General features: G+C 42.7%; 1 protein-coding gene across 4 annotated transcripts in view; it reads right to left on the reverse strand.

Annotated features, from left to right (window-relative positions):
- srgap2 (SLIT-ROBO Rho GTPase activating protein 2) overlaps positions 1 to 27,239 on the reverse strand; it is a 62,799-nt gene that overhangs the window by 23,139 nt on the left and 12,421 nt on the right. For 3 of the 4 annotated variants that reach the window (XM_054750303.2, XM_054750296.2, XM_070549302.1), the window contains exon 2: positions 3,333 to 3,525. In XM_054750303.2, the coding sequence (XP_054606278.2) occupies positions 3,333 to 3,525 (193 nt within the window). Of the gene's footprint in view, positions 1 to 3,332; positions 3,526 to 4,440; positions 4,602 to 27,239 lie in introns of those variants that run through there. The other variant, XM_054750306.2, reaches the window with a different exon arrangement.

Here is a 27,239-nt window from a genome sequence, read left to right on the forward strand (position 1 = left end):
AGTGGCATGTGAACAGACCTGTTGCAAAAACAGTAGCAGCCAATCAGCTCAGCTACATCTATTTATTCTGTCCCCAGCCCGATCCCATTCCCACCCTCAGAATGCAGTGCACACGGACACATGCTCTCAACTGTTTCTGTATCGATCTGAGCCAGAGGGTGTGTGTTAGAAGGGGTGAGGCCTCATGGCACTGGGTTTCGTTTAGAGGACCTATTGACCCCTTCTAGACTGTGCCTGTGCAAGTGTGAGACTGCAAATGTGAGTTTAACACCACCGAGCCACCCCAGCAGAAGAACAGCTCTGAAAACAGAGGAAGGAGGGATGTCAGGGGGAAGGCATAGTCCTTCTCAGAAACGTTGGCAATTCTGGAAGACCGAAATACCCCCTCTGTAGTGCTGAGCAACACGGTACTACTTTTTCTCATGAATCAGAATACCAAACAAAATATTTAAATGTTCTCTGACCAGTCCTTACAGTTCTATAAATCAGACCAGTTAAAAGGAATGAAGCTGGTTTGACATTATAAAAACAGCCTGAGGAGGGATAAACTAAAGTAAACATCTCAATTCCATCACCTTCTTTTATTAGTTGTGTATTCTAAATATTCTAAATAATGACTTTAAAATAAAAAGCTAATAAGAAAAACTGTTTTTGCTGAATAGACGGTTTCAAACACAACTACTTGGATTAGCAAGCATTTACTGATGACTCACACCTATCACGACCCTCTGGTGCAGCTCTTTGTTTAATGCAGATGTATGAGATTGTGGAAATAATTAAAGAATCAGTGATTAATTGCTGAATACACACATTTTTATTTAACAAGAATCTCTCTCTCTCTCTGATTTATACCCAACATTTTACACCCATACAGTATGATGTGAAAGTTTGGGCAGTCTTGTGAATCTTCATGATTTTCCCGTGTTAACTGTTGATTGTTGGGATAAAAAACTTTTCAGTTAAATAAATCATTTAGGAGACACACACAGTGCAATTTGAGAAGTGAAATGACGTTTATAGGATTTATAAACAGTGTGCTATAATTGTTTAAACAAAATTAAACAGGTGCATACATTTGGCTGCTGGTGTCTTTTTTCTGATTCCAAAACCTTTAGAACTAATTAATGGAACTCAAAATTGGTTTGGTAAGCTCAGTGACCCTTGACCTCCATACACACGTGAATCTAATTATGAGAAAGAGTATTTACGCGGGCCAAATGTACATTTCCTTCCTGGTTGAACATTCTCTGAAGAGCAGCAACACGGGGGTCTCAAAACAACTCTAGGCTAACAGCTAGCCAAGAGTGAGTTACTGCCACTTTAAAACATCTCCAAACTCCCAAATGTTCATTCCTGTGAACATTTTTTTAAACGTTTACACTCAGTGTCAATGTTTCGTATTTCAGGAATCCCTGCTGGACTCCCCGGTGCACCATAAACGCTAAATTTTTTTGTTCCTTCTGCTAATAGGCTTGTAAATAACCACATAATTACACGTAAAGTTAAGGTTTCATTATTAATTATTTAAAAACAATCACACAAAACCACTATGGAAATTATGACACATGAAATTATTTAGAACGGCGCCACAGTTCAAACTAGCCATTAGCTTATCAGTCCTGTTAGATACAAATGCCATTTTATCACATGGATGCCATTCAGAAAGCCATCAAGATAGACTAATTATAACTTTTCATATTAAAACACAACTACAATGTCTGAAATCCACTTTCAAGTAAAAGATCTGCATCTATCTTACTTAGCAAATTCCCTGAGATGTTCAGGTTTTCAAAAAAAAAGTCACAATCCGAGTTGCTTATTATTAAGACAGAAAACGAGGAGCAGAGAGGTAAGATGATCCAACTAGAAAGTCACCTCTGGTTTTGCTTATCAGCAACAGCTCTGCCAAATTTGTTTGTGCATGTGGTTTATGATTAGCTAGCAGTTCCCCACAGAGAAACAGACTGTTCTCTACTGCAAAGAACAAAATGCTGGATAGATAGATAGATGATAGATAGATAGATAGATAGATAGATAGATAGATAGATAGATAGATAGATAGATAGATAGATAGATAGATAGATGATAGATAGATAGATAGATAGATAGATAGATAGATAGATAGATAGATAGATAGATAGATAGATAGATGATAGATAGATAGATAGATAGATAGATAGATAGATAGATAGATAGATAGATAGATAGATAGATAGATAGATAGATAGATAGATAGATAGATAGATAGATAGATAGATAGATAGATAGATAGATAGATAGATAGATAGATAGATAGATAGATAGATAGATAGATAGATAGATAGATTGGACACAATCCCTGCTTGGCAGAGGGTTCATTCATGACAAGATGCTACAAAACAGTCAGAGCAAAAATCACCACCTGGCAGTTTTTGGCAGATTACTCTGTAAAAACTCTCACACACACACACACACACACACACACACACACACACACACACACACACACACACACACACACACACACACACACACACACACACACATACACACACACACGCACACACACACAATTAATTGTTTAACACATACCATACCAATTTATATATAAAGCACCATTTCAAAATAGCATGACAGCTAACGAAAGTGCTGTACATAAAAAAGCCAAATGCTTGAACAAATCAACAAAACACAATGAAAGCAGGTAAAATACATAAAAACATAGCATAAATAATAAAGGATAAAAATTCCTACTAAAATAATAGAATAAGAGAACAGTAAACAGCACTATCAAAAATAAAAATAATGCGACGAACGATAAAAACCATTTGAAATGGCACAAATAAAACCAAAAAAGCTACAAGATGGTGCACGGTGTTAAAAGTGAGCTACTGAATCGTAAAAACTAAATTAAGAAAAATAAACCCAGTGCTGGATTTTCATGTAAAGTGTCACGGAGGTAAGGCAATACTGAAAAAGTGTGTTTTAAGGGCCGACTTGAATCATATTAGAAAAGCAGCTCATAATGAAGTATAAATACTATAGATCACATGGCTCACTTTATGAAACTGGGAAGCTGTGAGTCACTCAAGTCCAGTTTCTGCACACTATTTATGACATCTGTAACCTCTTTTTGTGCCATTCTTATGTTTCATTTCCCCACCCGCTGCCTCTACTTCTCCTTTATTCAGGAAGGAAGCCACCAGGCTGAAACATGATGCTGCTGAACAGACCAAACACAAATGCTGGGTCATTTTCATCTCCCAGGAAAGGGGGAAAATGAGCATTTCAGGCCTCGAAGAACCATTTGCAGCTCTGACCTGCAGATCAGCGTGGCAGTGACTGATGCTTACTTGAGCAGGTGGTCCTTGGTGCCACGCGTCTTTGTGAGGAACCTCTCGCCCAGCTTCTCCAGGTTCCGGCTGTAGTCCATTTCAATTTCTGCCTTCTTTCTAAAAAAGTCCTGCAGGTCTTGCAGCAGCTGCACCCTCAGCTCACACTGCTGGTCCAGACACTTGAGCTGCTCCACCAGCTGGGCACGGATCTCTGCCAGGGGGAGAAGGAAGAAGGACAAGATTAAGCTTTAGATGTATTTTCGTGAATCTAATCATCAGTTGTGCATTTACAGCTGATTTACTTTGAAAGTCAGAACTTCAAAGGCCTCGTTTATCCAAAATTACATAAATATTTCTGTTCTTGTAAGAAATACATTCACAAGTCTTCTGACACAGTACACCTAAAACACCTTGAGCCTGGAGTCTTGGACAAAGTCCATGTCCCGCCCACCACTTTGTCAAGCACGTATCTGAGCATGTGTGTGTGTGTGTGTGCGTGCGTGTGTGTGTGTGTGTGTGTGTGTGTGTGTGTGTGTGTGTGTGTGCATGCAACATCATTTTATTTTCAGTCAAATAGAATGTGTGTGTGTGTGTGTGTGTGTGTGTGTGTGTGTGTGTGTGTGTGTGTGTGTGTATGACAGAGATCAGATATCATCTTTCACACACATCTCCAGAGGCAGCCATTTATCCTTGCTTATCACTTTTCATTTTCCTCCTGCCTCCTTCAGTCTGGCCTCAAATTAATAGAGAGCACTCAGTAACCACACACACACACACACACACACACACACACACACACACACACACACACACACACACACACACACACACACGCGCACACACACACACACACACACACACACACACACACACACACACACACACACTCAGCAGCTATGGACAAGGAAAACCAAAATGACCAACATGCACACACACACACACACACACACACACACACACACACACACACACACACACACACACACAAAGGTGATAAGCTGAATCAGTGCTGACAGCTGACAGATTAATGCTATGCTCTCGCATGCAAGCTTTCATAAGTTAGGAAACAACACACACACACACACACACACACACACACACACACACACACACTGTCCTCTCCTACCTTTACAGCGCTGGCTGTAGAGAAAGCGGAGGGTTTTGTCCTCCATCACAGCCCTCTCGGCTCACACCCAGACACACAAACACTCACAGGCGCGCGGGGTGTCAGCCACCCGTCACACAGACAGTGATGCTGCTTTTGTGTTTTACCAGCTGAGAGTGCAGTTTCTCATTACCACAAAGAGAAGTAGAATATCTAAATGTGTCTGTGACTGCAGCGCCCCTCCTACTCTCATCTCCCTGGCCGCACAGACACACAACTGCCACTTGCCGGCAGCTGTTCGCTGGTTCTTGGCAGATTAAAAGGCCAGGAAGCCAGAGTGTTGTGGCACTGCTGCAGCGAAGTGCATGTGAGTCGGTGTCTGCATCTGAGCTAATGACCCGGTGTGCGTATTTGCTGTGACAACATGTGTTATTGTCTCAAACCTTGTTTATGTGCACGTCTGTGTAAATTACTCATTGCATGGTGTTGTCAACGATAGAGAGTGAGTCAGCCTCGAGCTGGTGGACTCGTAATTAGCTCATCGAAGACAACAACACCTTGAATGAAAGCACCCATGAAGGGGACAGGAAGCATGTGGCAGTCATCTTGAAGACAGCTGGGAGGGGTGAAGGATGGTGTGTGTGTGTGTGTGTGTGTGTGTGTGTGTGTGTGTGTGTGTGTGTGTGTGTGTGTGTGTGTGAGGGGGGCATCAGTAATCACATGTGATCCCATAATGTTTAGAAACAGATTAATGAGCCCCAAAACTTAAATATTATTACATGACAAACATTGTGCTGATGCCAGATGATTCTCAATGTGCATTACACACAAAACACTGAGCTGATCTTAGAAAAGTGTTAAAACTTGGTGATAAAGAAGAATATTTGAATCTGGAATCAAAGAAAGTAGCATGGTGGTTCACAGTGGTGGGATATAATCGTAGTATACCGAGGTGTATCCAGAGGTGGTATATAAAGGTGGTATACAGAGGTGTATCCAGAGGTGGTATACAGAGGTGTATACAGAGGTGGTACATAGAGGTGGTATACAAAGGTGGTATATAGAGTTGGTATCCAGAGGTGGTATATAGAGGTGGTATACAAAGGTGGTATACAGAGGTGGTATACGGAGGTGGTATACGGAGGTGTTATACAGAGGTGGCATACGGAGGTGTTATACAGAGGTGGCATACGGAGGTGTTATACAGAGGTGGCATACGGAGGTGGTATAATAGAGGTGGTATATAGAGGTGGTATATAGAGGTGGTATATAGAGGTGGTATGTAGAGGTGGTATGTAGAGGTGGTATATGGAGGTGGTATATAGAGGTGGTATATAGAGGTGGTATACAGAGGTGGTATACAGAGGTGGTATACGGAGGTGGTATACAGAGGTGGTATACAGAGGTGTTATACAGAGGTGTTATACAGAGGTGGCATACAGAGGTGGTATATGGAGGCATTATACAGAGGTGCTATACAGAGGTGGTATATGGAGGTGGTATACAGAGGTGGTATATAGAGGTGATATACAAAGGTGATATATGGAGGTGGTATATAGAGGTGGTATATAGAGGTGGTATATAGAGGTGGTATACGGAGGTGGTATACAGAGGTGGTATACAGAGGTGGTATACAGAGGTGTTATACGGAGGTGGCATACAGAGGTGGCATACAGAGGTGGTATACAGAGGTGGTATACAGAGGTGGCAGAGGTGGTATATGGAGGCATTATACAGAGGTGCTATACAGAGGTGGTATATGGAGGTGGTATACAGAGGTGGTATATAGAGGTGGTATACAAAGGTGGTATCCAGAGGTGTGGACTTCAAACTACAGTCATTCATTTTATGACTTTACAGTAGACTTGAAAAAACATTCAAGGACCTGGACTTGACTTGGATATTTACTCCAGTGACATTGACTTAGACTTGAACCTGTTTATTTGGAAAAACTTGATATTTTACCCAGTATTTACTTTGAGACATTTATTATTTTAAACTGTACACTTTTAAATCATTTCACTGACCCGTATTAACAAACAGAGACACTAGTATGTATGTAAGAGCTTCAGTATAGCCAATCAAACTAACAGATTTAATAAGAGAACAAAAGTCAGCCTAACCCTCACTCTCTTTAAACAGCGCTGCAGCTAACGGTATTTAAGCTACCAACAAACCATAGAAATTAGCTGACAAACATGCAGTGCAAAATGAAAAGCATGAAAAAAGACAGTTGGATTTGAACTACCTCGATTTTGTTCGACATACAAAGTTGCAAAAAAACTGTTAGGTGGTACTTTTTTGCTACGATGACATAGCTAACTTTGGCTAATTTAATCTTTAGAGCACACACTCTCCAGGCTAACAGCAACACAACTCTATCACTGGCTTCATTTGCAACATTGATGTTTTACCTCCACAAATAACTCAAGCCTGAAGGAGTTCTGCAATGTTGTGGAGTTGCTAATGCTAACAGTTAGCTTCTACTAACCAAGACACACTGTGCTCTCTTCTGGACGCAAAATCAACAAGCGCGATGTAGATCTATGTAGCTTTTTCTAATCCAAGTGTTTGCTTGTCTATTTTCTATCGATGGCTAATGCAAGGAATGGGGACAGAAGACTATTTTCATGTTCAGCCTGCATGCTAAACTCAGAGTGACTGATCATATTTCAAAAACAACAAGCATAAAAAGGTTTCTCAGTTAATCTTTCTTGAAAAAATTGAGACAAATTGTTACAGAAATGGTTTTACCAAAGAGGATGTTGATTCTTTGAAGCCACAGTATATCCCCAAAAGGACTCATATCGATAATGCTTTGGTCCACATATGTTCAGAGCAACTGGTGTGTTTGCACCACCAACAATTTGACATTGATGTGGTTGTTATGGTAGAGGACTGAAGTTTGCAAAGGCCCTGGCCCTGCTTGTACTAGTAATTAGATATGAATTGTTCCTTCATTTTCCCTTGAATGCACATTGAATGAAAGTATTTTCAGTCCATACAGATCACAATCACAAAGGGAAAAGTACATTAAAGCCAGGGTAGGTCTTCAGTTTTGTTTCTCTGCAATGGTCATCATCTGGGATGTGAACTGGAATGTGAGGCCATCAACTCCTCCACACAGCCCAGTCACATTTTCCAGGCAGATGAGAGCAGGTCTTGTAATCAGGCTCTGGGATTCTACTTTACCGATGCTTTCCTCTCCACTTCCCCTCCCAACCCCCGTCCTTCCCTCCCTCTTATGTCAGACTAACTCCAAGCTGTCTGGCTGTCTGCACGAGACTTGTCTGTACACATTCATACATACATAGTGTGCTCCCACTTCAGTCAAAAGTAACACACGATAAGTAAAACCAGCTTCTAAACCATTTTCCTATAGAAACAGTGCACATGTCTATAATTTATTCGTATCTGTAATCCAGAAACAGAGCTGTGTTGGTGGCAATCTAAGGAAGCTGGTGGGTGCGGAGTGTGTAAATCAGCCCATTCATAAAGCCGTAGCATAAGCCTACTCCTACAAATTAGTCCAATCCTAGGAATGGAGGATAATAACAGACGCATGGCGGATGGGAATGGAGTAACCACAATAGATTGGCATTACCGCCATGCCTGCAGTAAATTCTGGAGTGGGTTGAGGCTGAAGGCAGTTAGTCGGGTCAAAGCTAAACTGGATTCAGCAGCGTGGCAGGAGACAGCTACGCCAATGGGAATAAAACCAGAAAAGGAAACAAATGTGCCTTGAAAAGTAACACAACTAGCCATGTGGTGTTCATAGGGTTGTCACGGTAACCGGTGTAGCGGTAAACCGTGGTAAAAAGTTGACAATAATAATAACTGTCTTGTTTTTTAAAAAATATATTATCTCGGTGGATTACCGTGGCTGCGGTGTAGGTGCGGTGACCCTTACCAGCCACCGTATCATCTGCTGAAGTTGTCGGCGGCACATGCGCACTTTGTTGTTTACAACCAAAACTTTCTTGAAGCTAAAACTGAAATAACGGCCAAAGGAGGAGACGGCAGCGCTCAGGACATTTATTATCCTTCAAAGAAGACAAAGTGGGAAGTACGGGCATTTTTTGGATATTTGAAGAATGCCGAGGGACAGTTGATAGAAGACGGCTATCCTGTTTGCAGCACGTGCAGAAAAAGTGTCTGTGAAAGGCAGCAACGCTTCAAATCTCATGACACATCTGCGTGACCATCACCCACAACTCTACAGTCAACGCAAGGCAAGTTAACGTTAGCGCTTTAGCTCAAATGAGTGATCTGAGGATTTGGGTTGAGGGAGAATGTAACGAGTCGCTATATAAAGCAACCGCAGCGCCGCTACCTGCAAATAAACCGTGTCGTGGACACCCCCATGTTGAAATGACACTATGCATTATGGGGCTCCCAGGGGCAGATAAGAGTTGGTCTCTCTCCGAGAATAATTATGAATTTAACAAAAATTACTGCCTGATGACATTTTCCCACATCTGCAAAGCTCACTGGAAGGACACAAACCGAGGACAATATTTTCCTGATATAGGGTTTATTACTCAAGTAAGGGTAAAAAGTATCTGATTAGAAGGCTACTTGAGTACTGAGTGTCATCTGATCTAAAAATTTTAAAATGATGACATCAAACAGACAAAAAGAAGAAGTTATGGGCAAATATTGATATTTTAAAGACTAAAGGGGAAATATGTAAACAAATAAACAACATAAATACGAAATAACAAATTTTAGGCAAAATTTAGACAAAAACTGAGGACAATATTTTCCTGATATCATGGACTTAATTTTGGGGGGGGACATGTGCCCCCTGTCCCCCCCACTTTTTCCAAAGTCAAGTTTTGACCCCTGCACTTTTTACCATCCAAAACCAATATTACGCTATATTAAATTGACACTGGTTGAGCTCTAGGACCAAGCGGAAAACAATTGTTTGTGTTGAAGCCTGTTTACCATTAGAACATACTGTAAAGATTACCCCCCCCCCCCCCCCCCCCCGTGTCCCCACCACTTCTAAAGTGAAAATCACGTCCATGCCTGATATACAGGGTTTATTTAGTTGTCTGAAAATGTAACACTTTAAAAAAAATACCGCGATAATACCGAAAACCGTGATAATTTTGGTCACAATAACCGTGAGGTCAAATTTTCTTGGCAAGCACAACACCAAAGCTATAAGTAGTATCCGTGCAACACCGTCTCATTGTTGCTAGCTTTACCCCATAGCTGACGTTTTGCCTCGGTACAGGACCCAAACTCATGATACTTGGAAACACACACACACACACACACACACACACACACACACACACACACACACACACACACACACACACACACACAGGCACAAACACATGCACACACACACACACAAACGCACACACACACACATGCGCAGGCACAAACACAAAGATGCATGCACACACACACACACACGCACACACACACACACACACACACACACACACACACACACACACACACACACACACACACACACACACACACACACATGGGTGGAATGTCAACAAGTAGATGCAAAGCGTTTTGAGACAAGGTTTGAACTGACTGGAGAGGAAGTGTGACTGAGCAAAACCATCAATCCCACGTTGTTCTAACACATCTGCTGAGGTAAAGGACACTTGTGGTACACTGCAACCTGGTTTGTGTTTGGGTATGTAAATCCCTCCCATCCTCTCTCCCCAGATGATGCTGCATGACTCATAGCTGAAGGACAATAATGAAACATGAGACCTCTGTGAATTTCTAGATTTCTTTAAGGCACGTCTAGTAGTTTCACTCTTTTCTTTGCTCTGTACTTTTTGGAGGAACTGATCCTGTTGGTTAAGAAAAAAGCAATCCACATTTTCTTGGATTTTGAACGCAGTTGTCCTCTACTGGACAAATGAAGAGGGTTTGGTGTTTTCATCCGGTTCTCTGGTGATGTGCTTTCCTTCAAAGACAGCTGGACCTTTAATTATAAGTTAGGATCCAGGTGGAGTCAGCACTAAACAACAAGCCCAAACATAGGGTTCACTTCCTGGATTCCTAGCATCAAGGGCCTCTTTCCTCTAAAATAAAATGTCCACGATGAGACATAAATTCCTGTAATGGAGGCATCACAACAATGACTAAGATGCTAAAGTCTTCAGACACTGTACAACACCTTGAGCCTGGAGTCACGTCCCACCCACATCTCCGAGAAGCACTGATATCGGAGAGTGTGTGCACCATCGTGTGCACGTGTGTGAGAGATCTGCTGCATCTAGACATCTACATCCATGTCTGAAATGACCTTCAGAAGTCATGCATTAAAAAAATGAAAGAAAACTAGCTAGCAGATGTAGCTACTAGCCAGGTGTGAGACTGGTCTTGCTGTAAGATGATGGCTGTGTGTGCGGGTTTATGCTGCATATTTATGCAGTAATTCCCGGGCTTTGTTGCTCCGGGGGCTGATACTGCAGTACAGACAACAGAGCGGTGGGAATGGGGAGGGGGTGGGAATGGTTTTGAGTTGTACCACTATGAGCTCATACTATTGTCCTCAGAATAATGAAAGAAGCAGAAAGGGGGGGAGAAAAAATTGGAGAAAGAGACAAATAGTAGTGTAAAGGGTGAGTAAGAGGGCGGGCACTGCGTCAGTGGGGATAATATGTCCATTCATCCCCATACACACAGGAAGAAGGGACAGAGAGACAGGAAGTCAGTCGCACCAGTTCACTACCAGCAGGGAGCACAGGGCGGAGAGAGGGGGGTCATACTAAAACAACTACAGGAAGTGTGTGAGTAAAACTGAGTGGACAGGATGGAGGGTTGGACTGAGGTGTGTGTTTTACTGAAGAAAAACAGTCAGCAATGGAGTGCATTACCCCCTAAATCTGAAACCAGGCAGGGGAAAAAAGGAAAAAGACCAAGAGGGGGAGGGGTTTACTGAGCCAAAAGTCTGCAAAATGTGTGTGTGTGTGTGTGTGTGTGTGTGTGTGTGTGTGTGTGTGTGTGTGTGTGTGTGTGTGTGTGTGTGTGTGTGTGTGTGTGTGTGTGTGTGTGTGTGTGTGTGTGTGTGACTTTCAGACAGTAAAATAGTTTATTACAGAAGCCTCAGTCCACAGGTAGTGTTTTCTAATAAGATTCTTCATCGGGGTGGACACTATTAGTTCCAGACATCTCTGCTTCAACCTACACACTCACTCATGCACACACACACACACACACACACACACACACACACACACACACACACACACTAAACCGAGAGAAGAAGGAAGCAGGGGAAAAGCTAGAGTTACAGTACAGTAAGTGTTAGAAGGAAAAACTGTAGCAGCAATGGAAAGATTCCAACACAAGTCTTTTCCTTGGGTCTGGATATTTCCTCAGAAAAGACACACACACACACACACAGTACAGCTTATCCTGGCATTTCCTCTCTCACCCCGTGCTTTAGTAAAAAACTACGGTCATCTCATAGATGCGAGTTAACAAGTCGACTTGTAGACATGGAAAACCCAGCAGGAGACAAACCACGGCCAGTGTGCTGATGGCAAGGGCAAGATGGGCAGAGAGGAAGGGTACGGGTACACTTTCATCCAGCGTGACTTTTAAATCAACACCTTCACAGGAAAAAGGGTTGAAGGATGATTTAAAAATGGCAAAAAATCAGGCAAAGCTTCATAAAATATGGTCTTTCATCATTAGAGCACATCTCATTAATGATAAAGAGACTACGTTTTGAAATGAGGCGCATTTGGTTTAACGCGTTAGAAGTTTTCAGTCATGATTGCACTGAAGTGTTTAAAAACAAGCTGATAAAAAACAGTGTTCTATTATAAAAGTGATAAAAACTCAGTACATTCCCATCATGGTCCAGACGGATGTGACACGGAGGGAGAGAAGGAATAGTAGTGGGGTTGGACTCAGCAGGGGGAAATTCCTCTCAAATGCTTCTCGCTTTTCTGGTAAGTTTGGAAATCACTCAAGAAAAATCTCCTGCGAAATGTAAGAAAATAAATCCAAACAGAGCCTTTAAAGAGAGATTAGAATAAAAAAAGAAGTGTTTAATGTTTTAAGTTCTGTCTTTGTGGCTCTAGAGTCCATGTTGGTTTTCGCAGAGGGAGATCTGGGGGCAGAGGTCATGGGTCACCGAGCCACCCAACAAGAAACAAGTCTCTTGTGTCAAGCACCTGCAACAATACAGACGGTAGTTTCACTTCTGGAAAAACGAGCATCTAACGTTTTGAGTGCTGCTGCACCGACTCTTTCCAGTAGATGATTTCCTCTCGATGCTCCTTCCAGGAATATACTCCACGTGTTTAACCACTAAACAGCTCTGATTCCTCTGGTCTGGTGGCAGAGGGGCGGCGTGGGGGCTGGGGTCTTCATGCATAATGAAAACACAGCTTATCAAAAGTTAACTAGCTTATTCTTTCTTTACACCCGTCTGCTCTACTAACCCAGTCCTGAGGAGGGACGATGGAGGGTGTGTGTGTGTGTGTGTGTGTGGAGGGGGGTGTTATTAGGACTGGAACATCAAAAGAGACTGGTGTTGCACTGATATCCAGTTGGTGATGTGTATTAATTTTTCAGGATTTGACTCATTTATTTTTTAGTTCAAAAATGTAATTTTATGACGCAAAAAAAGATTTTACAGGCCAATAAATACTTAAGTAGGTGATTCTTCAGTTGCCACTGCTGCTGACCTGTTAACTGTTCCATCATCAAAAAGGAGCACACTCACAACTTGTCACGTCGGAAGATCTGTGAGCATCTTGAAAAGGACAGATTATCGGCCTTCATGCTCACTCGTGTATCTGGTTCACCCTCGAGGACACCGTCCACCTGGTGTCACCTCTATTTCCTGTCTCTGCTGGACACAGCCATCTGGGCCTCATTCTGTTCCAACAGCCCTCGTCCCCGTCTCCTCTTTCTCCAGCTCGTTTGCTCTCCGGCGCTGGTACTCGATTGGCTGCGGGGGAGCCAACCATGACCGCTAGTGATCCACGCCATCTGCCCGAGGAGGAGGTATGGATAGGTACCAGACAAAACTCCCGAAACACACACTAAAAGGCTACACCACCAACAGGAAAGAGAAGCTGCACCCTGTCCAGTGTTTCAGAATGACCCCCAACCCCCCCCCCGCCGCCTTAATCAGTTTATCAGCTAATCTGGGGATCAGACTAATCCACAGCAGATGCAAGTGAAGAAGCCCACTGTGTGTGTGTGTCTGCAGGAGAGCCGTCTGACAGTGTGTGAAGCTCGACAGGCAGCGCTAACGTTAGCCTCATGCAAACCACAGCAGATGGGTGTGGGTGTCTTATTTGTGGAGGCCTTAATAATCTAGTGGCACTGCTAATGATCTAGTCTAATCTAGTGTGTGCATAATCTAGTCATTATTAACAAGTTAGCACTTGTCCTAGTTCTGAATGAAATGGTCACCGGCCACGACGTCATTCTCGTTTATCTTCTGCTTCATCATGTTTATGACTCACTACCCCAATGGGACGACTCCCTTGGTCGCCTTAACACACGCGCACAACATCTGAACTGACCCCCCCCCCCCCCCCCTAAATAATACAAATGATGTATTAATAAGAGATATATACATGCTTACTCAGGACATTCTTGTCACGGCATTCCTAGAGACATCAGAGGCACACAGAAAGCAGCTGTAGGAACACGGGACAGATGGGGGGGGGGGGGGGGGGCAGCGACGCATATCTGCTGACGGCTTACGATTCTTATCTGAGCGCCAGTCAAAGGCAGCGAGGCCGGGGGAACGGGGCAGAGGGATATGTTCTATCAACTGAAGGGTTAGACCCAGGACAGCAGTCGATAACACCAGATAGGATCAGCGGATCCACCTCGACGTCTCATCGTCTGGAACATCAACAGCAGCGCACTCGGAAACAGAAGTGGAGGCTGAAGAGGGCACAAGTTCAAAATGTGGAAGAAATGTGATGGAAAAGGCCAGAAATACTCATAAATAAGTTGTAGTTATTTATCAGTGTGGGTGAGGGTCAGAGGTGCGCCACTTCCGGTTTTGAGGGGTTGCAATGATTCAAGAATCCATCATGCTGATAAACTTGAAAACTATAAATCTGGAAGTTAAAGCCCCTACATGGAAGATCTGTCATTGCAATGATGAGTTCACTGATAGTGAAAAATGTTGGGTTATTTTGATAGTGGTGCGTTCAGGTACCTATGGTACTGTCTAGAAACTGACCAGTATGGGTTTTTCTACAGCTGATACCGATCGTACCAATATGCAGAGGTCGTGGTCGGCTGATGGCCGATGTCTAGACGGTTTCCAGCTTATGTCACTAACAACAACAGTAGATGCACAACATTTCTAAACCTGAATCAATTTTTAAACACTGAATTTGACCAACTTTATGAATTTTTATTAAAATCAAACATTTAATCAAACAAATCAATAATCGGATCAAGTAAAAATATAAAAAAATACATTTACATTTAAATAAAATTCTGCAGCAGCACCAGGCTGCCCGCTGAAATGCCTGACTTTAAACCAGCATCTATGGTAAATATCAGCCCAATGGACTGGTCCATCCCTCGTGCACACACCTGTGCATGAGCTCTGACTTTTTATTAATACACCTTGTATGTAGCTGCAGCTTTGTTAGAGAAAAATAACAACACGCTCGAGTGAATCTGATCAATAATGAACAAATCTGTGGGGAAAAAAAAGTTCAGCTCCTCAAATGAGATTTTTCTATCTTAAAAAGGTTTCTCATTATAAAATGACACGTTTTCAACTACAGGTAATAAAAAACAGCTGCAACTAAAAGATTTGTGACCAAAAAGAAAACATTGAGGTGAACTGATCATGAAAATGTGGTAAGAAAATATAAGATCTGCTGGAGGAAAACTGGGAAGCTCCTAAAATCACATCGGTGGGTCAGGGCGGTTTTCAAACTGCCACTCTCCAACATAACTCATTCTGTGTGTGTGTGTGTGTGTGTGTGTGTGTGTGTGTGTGTGTGTGTGTGTGTGTGTGTGTGTGTGTGTGTGTAGACCATTAAGAAGTGGCCTTGCGCTGCTCTGACTGCTACAGACACCAGCTGAGCCTGAGGCTGTCTGCCGCGAAGGGCTGGTCAGTAAAATATGGTGACTATTTCAACCAGACGGCGTTCTGTCACAATAACCTCACGGAACAGCCGAATCCATCTTCACCAAAGATCACCGATGATACTCTCTTTAATTACAACGGCTAGATGCGGCAGTCCTAAAGTTAAATAATAATAATAATAATACATTTTATTTCAAAGCGCCTTTCAGGACACCCAAGGTCACTTTACACAAAACACGTAATAAAATACAATAAAACAATAATAAAACCCAGAAGAAAAAACAGAGAGAAACATTTCAATAAAATCAGAGGTTGTAGGCAGATTTAAACATGTGTGTTTTGAGTTTTGTTTTGAAAAGGGTAAAACTGTCGACGTTCCTGATGTCTGGGGGAAGTGAGTTCCAGAGTCGAGGAGCAGAGCGGCTGAAAGCTCTGCTCCCCATGGTAGCGAGACGGGCAGAAGGAACCGCAAGATGGATGGAAGAAGAAGATCTGAGTGAACGGGACGGGGTGTGAATACTTATAAGGTCTGAGATATATGGAGGAGAGAGGTTGTGGATTGCTTTGAAGGTATGGAGGAGAATTTTGAAGATGGACCTGAATTTAACTGGGAGCCAGTGAAGCTGCTGGAGAACCGGGGTGATGTGGTGAAAGGAAGGGGTTCTGGTGATAATACGGGCTGCTGAATTCTGGACCAGTTGCAGTTTATGAAGGAGTTTGTTGGGAAGACCATAGAGAAGTGAATTGCAATAGTCGATACGGGAGGTGACGAGGCTGTGGACGAGAATGGCGGCAGTGTGAGGGGTCAGTGAGGGACGGAGACGGTTTATGGAACGTAGATGGAAGTATGCTGACCGAATTAAGTTATTAATGTGAGCCTGAAAAGAAAGTGAGCTGTCGAGAATGACACCCAGACTCTTGACATGAGGTGAGGGGGAGACTGTGGCGCTGTCAATAGTTAAAGAAAAGCTGTTAGATGTTGAGAGGGTGGAGTTAGTGCCAACAAGAAGAAGTTCAGTTTTATTGCCGTTGAGTTTGAGGAAATTAGAGGTGAACCATGATTTGATTTCAGAGAGGCAGAGTGTAAGGGAGGATGGCGGGAGAGTTGAGTTGGGCTTACTGGAAATGTAGAGCTGGGTGTCATCTGCAAAGCAGTGAAACTGGATATTGAATTTGCGGAAGATTTTGCCGATAGGGAGGAGATATACTATGAAGAGGAGGGGCCCCAGGACAGAGCCCTGGGGCACACCTGACTTGACTGGGGAGGGTTCTGAGGTAAAGGATTTTAACTGGATGAACTGAGTGCGGCCAGTAAGGTAAGACTGAAACCAGCTGAGGGGGGTGTGAGTGATGCCTAAGGAAGAGAGTCTATTAAGGAGGATGGGATGAGAAATGGTGTCAAAGGCCGCACTCAGGGCATAAATGTGATGGTTAAAGAAAACACTTCAAAGGATCTGAACTAATCATAATTCCACCTCCCAGACAAGCTCTTCATAGAGTTGCTAGCTCAGACAGATGTTCCCCACAGCGAGATTTTCCAAATGTCTGTCATAGTTGGCAGACTAACAACCGGCTACGTTAACTTCTGCACCTGAGGACAGATTACAGGTCTCTGAGAACATCCGAGCCTCGCCCGGCCTGGAGACCGTAACCTCATGCTGCACGACAAAACGAGTCCTGCAGCTTTCTCTTTCGCTCCTTCACGAAATAAAAGTTAGCCAGCTGCTTCTGTGCTTCCTTTTCCCACCTGCCTCCAACATCTAAGTGCTGCAGAGTCGATGGTGGAGAACACAAGGAGGGAAACTAGGCCAAGCTACGCAAAGAGACAACAAACTCAGAAGAGCAGCTGCCACCGAGCAGGATGGCACAAGAGACTGAACGGAGAAAAAGTCTCCAGTTGGGCTGTTTGTTCTGATCCTAAAGGGTGTTTGTTCCGTCTTTAACTGGTTTTACGCTCCGATGCCTTCATCCTAACAATTCAGTAGAACAGGAGGTACAGACAACCCTTTTTCGGGGTTATTGTACACACTGTCTAGTATGAATGACCTCAGAGTTAGATCTGCGAGGTATAGCTCCAGGTCACATGTGCCGATCAAATCACTAACAAACAGGAAATAGCAAACTGACTGATCAGCACGTCTTGGTTGAACTGGGATGTTCCCCAGTCATCAGACGTGGTGACAAAAGAGAAACAGGAACTCGGGTCACTCTTCAGGTCGCCGCAGTTTCAGCCCTTTAATAATGAATAATCTGAGCGCCTAGGCAGTGAGAGACGCAGGACAGGAAATGAGATTAGAGCGAGCGCACACGCGGGGCCGTTTGTTTTCAGCAAGCTTTATGTGAGAATAAAACAGATTACATGTAATTGTTTGTCTGGAAGCTAGAGCTCATTAATAGCTTTTTTCCTGATTAGATAACATTCCTGCACACGCTTGTCTCGGAAAACGATGAGACTGCATTTGTTTTCATAGATGCTTTCAATGTTCATGGATGATAATCTAATACACGTTGATGCTGGATGAGTAAAGTTAGCATTTCTGTCAGAAGCACGGCGTGTTTTTACTCCACTTAAGATGAATTTCAACAAGAACAAGAGATTATGTTGGTAAAATAAAAATAAAAAGTTCTAATGTGTTTAGATGCTTCCAGAATAAAATCCAGCCCAGTAATATTTTAAATGGGGTGGATAGTCGTCATTTAAAACAAGGTCAGCGCTCCCTAAATGTGATTGTTTCTCCTACGAATGAGAGTTGCAGCCTTCTAAAGAAAGGAGGCTGATTAGTTTTACATTTAAAGAGTAACTGGGAGATTATTTATTCCAGCCACTGCTATCAAGTCAATCAGGATCAGTTTGAGCTCATTGATGTTAGCCTGGAGTGAACCATGACAGCAAAGTAATCAGCAACATCACCCAGGCTGGGAACTGGTCAAAAACATTGTAATGACTACCTGAGACCTTATGTGAGACAGCATGGTCGGACAGCATGTCTGTGTACCAGGATGTGACCAGATTCCACCAATAATCCGGTTTTGAGATTTAATTTTTTTTTGCTTTTTTAGATTATGGCAACATGTTCACACCCACGCACAAATAACTTCAACTGAGGTGGAGGCATGATTTTGTCAGAAATGCGCAGAACAGCTGCATAGCTGAAGACCCTCTGGATGAGTTGGGTTGATTCGTTCCAACGATTTGAAGCTTGGTGGACTAAAGTGGAATCCTTAAATGTCCCAAATATTATCACTTCCACACTGATGTCACTTAGAAGGAACGTCAGAAGTAAAAGTGTCTCCTGTTGGGACTGGGCTACCGGTTTGCTTTCTGACCTCTGACCCAAAGGGAGTCAGGAGTCTGGCAGTGAGCTGATAGCTTGGTGTCCTATCTGCACTCAGTAACGACCAGCTGTGGTATCAGGAGAAGAAACTCTTAGCGACTGAGTGGGATCGGAGTCTGAGGACTCTGCGCTCCCATTGTGGGAGCATCAACAAGTACGTTCATCTCAAGTCTTCTTTAGAAAGCATGAACACTTATAATCGTGTGAAATTTTTAGTTCAATAATATTCAATCCTCTCTAGTTATTGCATGTTTGATTTTCTGTATTTCTACTAGATGTCTAAATTATAACAGCATTACTAGTTTAAAGGTGTACTACGAGTTTTAATGTCAAACTTTACATTTTTTACATTGGCCTTTGAGCCTCTAGTGTGTTAGGGCTCACAATAGCTCAAGAGCCACGATAAATGTGCAGACACAACCCCATAATAAATATATTTGTGTGCACAAACAAAAAAGAAGGGCTACCACAAACAATCACTAGTTTTTTGGGTGATTATTCGCCTAATCGTGTCATGCATAAAGTATAGCTTATTGCACCAGGGTGCTCTACTTTACCCACCATTAGCTTCTGGTCTGACGTGTGATCTGTTATGTATCATCTAAAAGTAAAGACTAGATGATAGCTTATCAAATAACAGGGGTCTCATGTCTGTCACCAACACGTTTAAAAGTGTCTCAATCAGAACGTTTGTTTCTTGAGGTGTTCATGTTGGCTTTGTAACATGCTAGCAGCTAAAGAGAAGCAATTAACTGTCCTGCTTCACTGTCCGCCACGATGTGCTTCCTTTTAAGGTGTTCATGCATCACCGTTGTGCTCCCATGAAAAGCAAGTTCTACTTTGCAAATTTTGCACTTTTATCTTTGTAAAATGCTCCCAAAATTTTGAGTAAAGTCGCCGGCTCGCCATGATGTCATGAAGGCAGAAAGCAGCAGCAGTGTCGCTCGCAGCAGGAAAGATTAAAAAACAAAACAAAGCTTCATAGAATAAATAATGTTGACTAATCGTGGCAGCACTACAACAAAGTATGAGTCGGACCGACCAATGTCTGGGGGGGAGGGGGGGGGGGCAAAACGGGTATCAGGGGTTTGTGAACAAACGAGGAAGAAGACAGGGAATGCAAGCTAGAGGTCTATTTGGCATTTGTTCCTAATCTGAATATTCCCAGTAAAGCTGGAATGTGATTGGTGCTCCAACATTCTTCTGCGTTGTTTTCCTCAAGTTTAACAACACCATTAATAGCTCAGGCTAGCGGTAGCGATAGCTAGTGTTGTTCTGCAGTTAGCATGTGTGTTAGCTTATCCAGCTTCTCTGTGGCCGTTACAGATACCCCATGCTGCATATATTCAACAACAAGGTAAATGTGGTTTCTGGGACATCTTTTAAAAAATCCCAGGAGTTTTCTGCCACAGACAGAATCAATAAAACCTGGACTTTGCATCTCTGCATAACCTTCTTTTGACAAACTATACAGCTTGACTAATGAACTGGTATACATTTGCAAATGAACCAGTTACATTGCCCTAAAAAGATCTGGGTTCCAGTTGCCTAAGAATCATCTTATTGTGAAACTGACTGAAACCGACACCATCAGAAACAACAACAGTTCTTTAAGTGCAGAAACGTTAACGAAACTCACTCAAAGTCATGTAAGAACTGAAAATCTTTAGTTTGACCATCTGAAGTACGTACCATGACTGATGTGAATAGCACTAAAATATTCTGGACTATGGATATATTATAAGACATTTAGGGACTTTGGTTTGAAACGTTCATCTGACACGTTTTGCGTAAAATGAGTCAGAAATCTTTTGTTACACATGTCGGGTCTGTACTGGGAACACAGGACCGTCTGCCCCTCTTACACCATTTTCCCAGGCCTGACTTTGCCCTTGTGTGTGCTACATGTTGTGTGCCTTATCTCACGTGTGATGTTGTGTGTGTTTTGGAGAGGGAGGACATGACAAATCAGTGAAACACAATAGAGTCCAGCGGCGTGGGTGGCCACACCCGTTCCATCCAGATCCTCCCCAAAGCCTCATCTTCAGCTGGTCAAGAACAAATATTGGGGAAAAAAACAGGGTCAGAGGTGGAAGAAGAAAGGGAATGGACACACCAAAAATAAAACTTGAGATAAAAGAAAAACAATGGAGAAGAGGGAAAAAAAGAGAGTTAGAAAACACAGCAATGAAAGTAAAACATCCGACTTAACGGGAACTTTAGAGGAAACAAGCAAGAAAGAGAAAAACTGAACTGAAACCTCTTGGGATGGAGGGGTAAAGAAAACAAAATGGGAGCATAGTAACGGAGCACGGTGAGAAAAAGGCTCTGAGTCTAACACAGCTGAATTACTGATGCTGCCTCTGAGTTTTACGGGTCGGGGAGAGGAAAAACCCTGACACAGTGTCATCTCTGGGTGATAAACATGCAAACACTCATGAGCATGTGGAACGGGGAAAACACACAGTGATTGTCCCTGAGGATGCCGGGCGAGGAGCAGATCCAGAGAAAGTCTGTGAAGGCAGGGTGAAGCAAAAAGGTCAGAGGTCACAGAAACAGAAACATGTGGTCCACACCTGTTCTGGTGGACAACTGAGCAAACGATCAGGAGTGGAAAACACAAAATACCCAACACAAGTGAGATTACTGCCTGAGAGCCATCTTCCTGCTTCCCTCCATCCCTCCCCTGCTCTTGTTTTCTCTCTCCCCCCCTCCCTGCCAGGCTACCCTCCTTATCTGCAGAGGAAACCTGTTTGATCTCACAGACTCCTGCTGTTCTGACTCTCTCGCTCGCAGACATCAAGCGTGCACATGCCGAAGAGAACTCCCTCTCCTCACTCCTTCACAGAAAAAAAAAAAGAAAATACGAGGAAGGAAAATCACAGACTGTTGCTGGACATCAGACACATTCTGCATCTCGTTTGCAGAAGAAAAACAACACAATTATTCATGAATTCAAAATGGCCTCGATGCTGTAACGGCAGGGCTGAGGACAGCTGTACGGAGCATGTAGAATGTGAGCTATGTCAGCGATGGATTTGACTCGGAGCACAGTGGCTAGCATTGTCATCTGCAGCAATGCGGGACACAATGGAGCTGGATACCGCCCGGACCTGACTCACATGTACTGTAAAGCCATCCTGGCCATTTTCTGCAACAATAGGAGTAGAAAACAATGAGCAGTAAGTACTAATGTGTTGCATGAAGATACAAGAGGTGGTTTTTGTCAGGGTGTTGGTGAGCTTTTCTTCTTCTAGTCTAAAGACACAGAAAACCATCAAACTTGGGCAGATGAGCGGAAAAGATCACATAAAACCAACAGCCTCTCTTGTGTTTTGTACCAAACAAAAGAAAATAAGTGAAATGATGAGTTTTTCTACAGGTTTGCGTTAGATGTAAACATTAAGGCAGGAGCCAAGTTTCATTAAATCTTTCTGGAGCCTGGAATCTAGATCTGGACCGTCATTTGCCAAAGCAAAACGGACAGTGTAGCAACGCTCCACTGGAACCTCGGAGCTCCGGCCACTGTGGCTGGCCAATCACAGCGTGTTTTATGTAGTCCATCCTCGTTGTAATGGTGGACCGCCCCGTTAACTGACATTCATTGCGGTGAGTATACCGTATATTTTGTAGGGATGTCCCGATAATTTTTTTTCACTTCCGATACGATACCGATATGTCAGCCTTCAGTGTTGACTGATACCGATATCAATCCGACACGATATCAGCAGAAATCACACATACTTTTACCTATTTCATAGTGTGGAATGTATGAAAGGCTTGATCAAGTATTACTCAATCGCAGAGCAAAAACCAATAACAGTAAGTATGAAAAAAAAGACTAATTTTTTTAGCCATTGGTTGCAAAAACGTGAACCTTATTTTCGATGCAGTCCAATATAACCCGATACCGTATTTTTGTGCCAATACTGAATTGCTTTCAATATTGATATCGGAACGGGACATCCCTAGTATTTTGTTGTCCAATAGCAAGCGGAGACAGTTTGAGAGACAACCGTAGATCCCCGTCCCATGACTGGAAGGATGTAGGATGGCTTGCCAGGCTAGGAGTCTTTTGCATTTGAGTTAAATGTAAATAAAAACACAAAAAGTCAAAGTTGAAGAATTGATTCTTCACATCTATGTGAATCTGAAATCTGTTCAACCCTAACCAACAAAACTCTTGGTCAACGTTACAAAGAGTAATTACAGAGGTGCTGATGAACCATGCGTGGCTCCAAAGCTCCAGGTGTCGACTAGAACATGTCCTTTTTCTGTTTTAACCTTGTGTGGTTGTGCAGCGATCATGGAGGCAGAGGCTGAAGAGGATGAAGTAGCAAAGCAAGCAAAAACCTGAGTGGAGTCCAGATGAGTTGATTTACAGATAAGAACTGGAGAGGTGACGGTCACACTAGTTCTTATAGGGGGCCTGTGGACCCATTTATGGGTTCAGCAGCACACAGAACAGACCTAGTCTGAGATTAATTCCAGAGCCTGGATCCTTAAAAATCACCAAACCAGATCCCCAAGGTTAAATCTTAAACAATGTTGCAGTTTCATTTCTCAGCAGGTCATTTTAATGAACGTGGAAAGCGAAGGAGACTGCAGTCATTCCTAACATTACACGTTAGCGTGGTGGAATCTGCCATTCTAGACTGGGAAACCGTCTGCACCACATTCCTCTAAGGGAACCAGCTCACAAGAGCTGCACTCACACTCCGTCACTTAGCCCACTGCCTCCCACTGCAACCTTTACACACACACACACACAAAGACAATGCCTGAGTGTATATGCATATGTGTCACAGGCAGCAACCTTTAACACGCAGTGCTGCCCTCAGACAGAAAGAAATCACAGAGAGAGAGAGAGAGAGAGAGAGAGAGAGAGAGAGAGAGAGAGAGAGAGAGAGAGAGAGAGAGAGAGAGAGAGAGAGAGAGAGAGAGAGAGAGAGAGAGAGAGAGAGAGAGAGAGAGAGAGAGAGAGAGAGAGAGAGAGAGAGAGAGAGAGAGAGAGAGAGAGAGAGAGAGAGAGAGGAGACTGACTAGGGTCACAAGAGCATGCTTTTGTCAAACAGCTATGCTACAAATGGGATGAGGTGATTGATGGGAAGAGTCTTTGTGGAGAAGCGCTTCCCCCTCTTTTCTTCTCTTTGTCAAACTTTGAGATTTTTCTCCACGAAGGCCCTCTTGGTCTCATCTTTCAGCTCAGAACAGGTCCAGGCAGAGGTTTTCTTCCTACTTTGGACATGAAGTGTGTTTTTAGTCTAGCCCTCCATACTGCATGGACCACGGAGCTATAACAAAGAGTTTGTGTGTGCACAATGTTCACATTTCCACTCTATTTGGAGCTCATGGACTGCATCTGTAGGGGGAGGAGAGTGTGTGAGAGCAGGAGGGGATGAGGATGGGTTTGTAATCTGAGAGGGGTATCCCACAGTGCAGCCAGGCACATGGTCTTTCCACACTATGGAGAGGGACGCTGTCAGAAAAGATTTCCCTATCAATCACAGGCCTGAATAGACAAACACAATACTCCCTCAAGGAGGTTCAGTAAACTCAGGTTTAACTACTGAAAATGCCCCACTGATGGCAATAAATATATCCAACAGTGTACCTGCGTCTGCGGGAAGGTCATTTTGAATACTAAATTCTATCCTTTTAAATTATTCTTCAAATATAAAACTACTACTGTCAACTGTGTTTGCTATACCTGAATGCTGCTGTAGTCTGGAAAATTATTTATTTCATCTGAGTTCAGTATTGTTGTTGAAGTTGTCCTTTAACACCACCTCAGTCACCATCATCAACATAGTCCCCTGCACCCTGACCATGTGCTATGCTTGTTACCATGACGATCACACAAGGATATTATAGATTTCATATGCTATGGTCAACGAGGCACTCCGTCAAACATCGTTGAAGAAGGTGCAAATGCTGTAAATTCAAGGACATCAATCTGCTCTTGTCTCAAAGAAAAGCCCAAGCCTAAACTGTCCAAAGTGGATGCCAAAGCGGGTCTGGTTCTAATGGTGTGTTCCGGTTGTCCTCGGAACCCGTTTTTCCGAGAAAAGTTAGCCGGAAATGACGCAATGAACTCGGAATTCCGAGCTGCGAGGTCGCGGGTTTCAGAGGACCCTGAGATTCCAAATTTAAAGATGGCTGCGCCCAGCGTTACCAGGAAGTAGTTATGTTTTTCATTGTTTTCTCATTTATAAGTTCTGTTTTCTTTCTTTTTGCTACTTAACAGCACCGGTAAGTTGTTTATTGTTGATATCAGAAGTTACGTTGTTGAAAAATTTGACATTTGCAGCAAAAATTGACCGGTTTATGGTTTTTTACATTTCCTGGCATTTATATTGTTACATTTGATTTGTAAAGTTTCTTTGCTTGTATGTGGCAACTGTCAAAAAATGTCACTACTATTTAGGTGCAGAGAATACTTGGTTGTACAATTCTTTTGGTTTAGTACTCAACAACATTGGTGGCATCCATTTTTTCCGAGTCGGAAGATGAAAAGCAAAACGAGCCCTTCCATCATTTCCTGCTCGGAAATTCTGAGTTCCAAAAACTGCTGTGTGTAAATAATGAATTAAATTGTAAATTGAGAGCAGTTTAAGATTCCTTCATTGACGCAGTTATTCTGTATTAACTGAGAGGTGGAGTGGATGAAATGGAGCGTAAATAAAACCATAAGCTTGTTTGCTTCTTCAGGGTCGAAGAGGTAAAGATCCATCATTCTTTTATACTTTATAGCGGTGCACCAATATGAAATTTTTTGGGCCGATACCGAAATCCAAAATGTTATGGCCGATAACCAATACTTGCCGATACCGATATACTGACAATAATGCTACTAAAATCAGCAGATTTTGTATAGAATGAAAATTATTAAAGTTGAATTTATGTTGTTAAGTACACACAACACACATTCACTGTTCACATGACTAAACAATCCAACATCACCCCCTCATCCTCTGAAACAGCCAAACAAATGGAGACGAGATGGAAAATATATCGGTTGTTAATACCGCCCGGATTTATTCATCAAACCGATACCCATATGTTAAAAAAATGACTAACATCGGCCGATACCAATATTGATGCCAATATATTGTCCATCCCTAATACTTCACCTTATGCAAAGATGTTTCTCATAAATGTTTCTATTTTTTCCCCACTAGTCTGAGTTTTCTATTTATGAACCAAAACGGTGGAAAAAGATGTTTCACACACTCACTTAACCTTTGTCTGTCATTTCAGTGGCGTGTTAATAAAGATCTATTGAAAATCTCCAAAACAACTTCAACAGAAACTCGAACATCTGTAGCTGCACAATTATGATTTATCGCAGAGGTTTTGCACAGGTTCGATCCTATTTTGTAGCTTGGTTATGCAGATGCCTATAATGCACCAGAAGAGCAGAGTGTGGCTTGCATCTTTCACCCTAAGATCACACTGCATGAGTTGAGATCAGATCAGATCCTGCTCTTCATCCCTTTGCACCCCTGGTTATGCTCAGTGAGAGGCACATCAGGAGCCAGAGTCTGCTAACAGGTTCCTGCAGCGAGGCAAATAACAGGCATCAGAAATGTGTTTGTGCCTGCAGCCTCTGACAACTCAGCTACACAGCGTGCTGCAGGTGAACCACGCTTTATAAGGTGGGGCTCATCCACCAGGCATGGCACTGAGCAGCAGCATGTTGGTTCAATACAAATATTAGGAAAAAAACATGCATTTAGGGGAGTGAGCTAACACAAGGTCCTTCAGCCACACCCTCTACTGAGAGAGCCTGGAGAGGTGTATAAATAATCTATGTTCTTTGTGTTTGACCTCATTTATGAAACAACGGTCATAAATCAATCAAGTTACAAACCTGTACACCAGGACTGCTGCCTGGATGTTTGTCCTCTTTTGTTTATTTTTGAAATATAAAAAATTCTATTTAGGCAAGAAATTGATATAGATTCAGACTCCAAAACATGTGATTAACTAAAACACATAATAAGCACCTGTTTAATTCAAATCTAAGAGAACCAACTGCTTCTTGTGCTTTTCTATGGAAGCCTAGGGAGGACACGTTTAGAAATGTTTTTCCATGGCGATTATTCATTCGTCTTGGTTCCTCTAGTCGGCTTGTTTTCTTATAACTAGAAATTAAGTCAAAATCAAACTGAGCAAAATGGAAACCTGAAGGAACATCCTCATTACTGGTTTTAGTGTAAATGACAGTAATTTAGAAAAGTGAAGGGTGAAGATGTTAAACAGCATCTGAGATCTGTCCCAGGTAGCATTTTACTTTCAGGTTGAGAATAAAACCAGCTAAAGTAAACGTTTCTATCTTGAACCTGTGGTTAACGTTATTGGCCACGTTTGTCTTGCACATCTACAGTCCTTTACTGGCCTAG

This window comes from Nothobranchius furzeri, chromosome 3 (genome assembly GCF_043380555.1).
Source record: "Nothobranchius furzeri strain GRZ-AD chromosome 3, NfurGRZ-RIMD1, whole genome shotgun sequence".
NCBI lineage: Eukaryota > Metazoa > Chordata > Actinopteri > Cyprinodontiformes > Nothobranchiidae > Nothobranchius > Nothobranchius furzeri.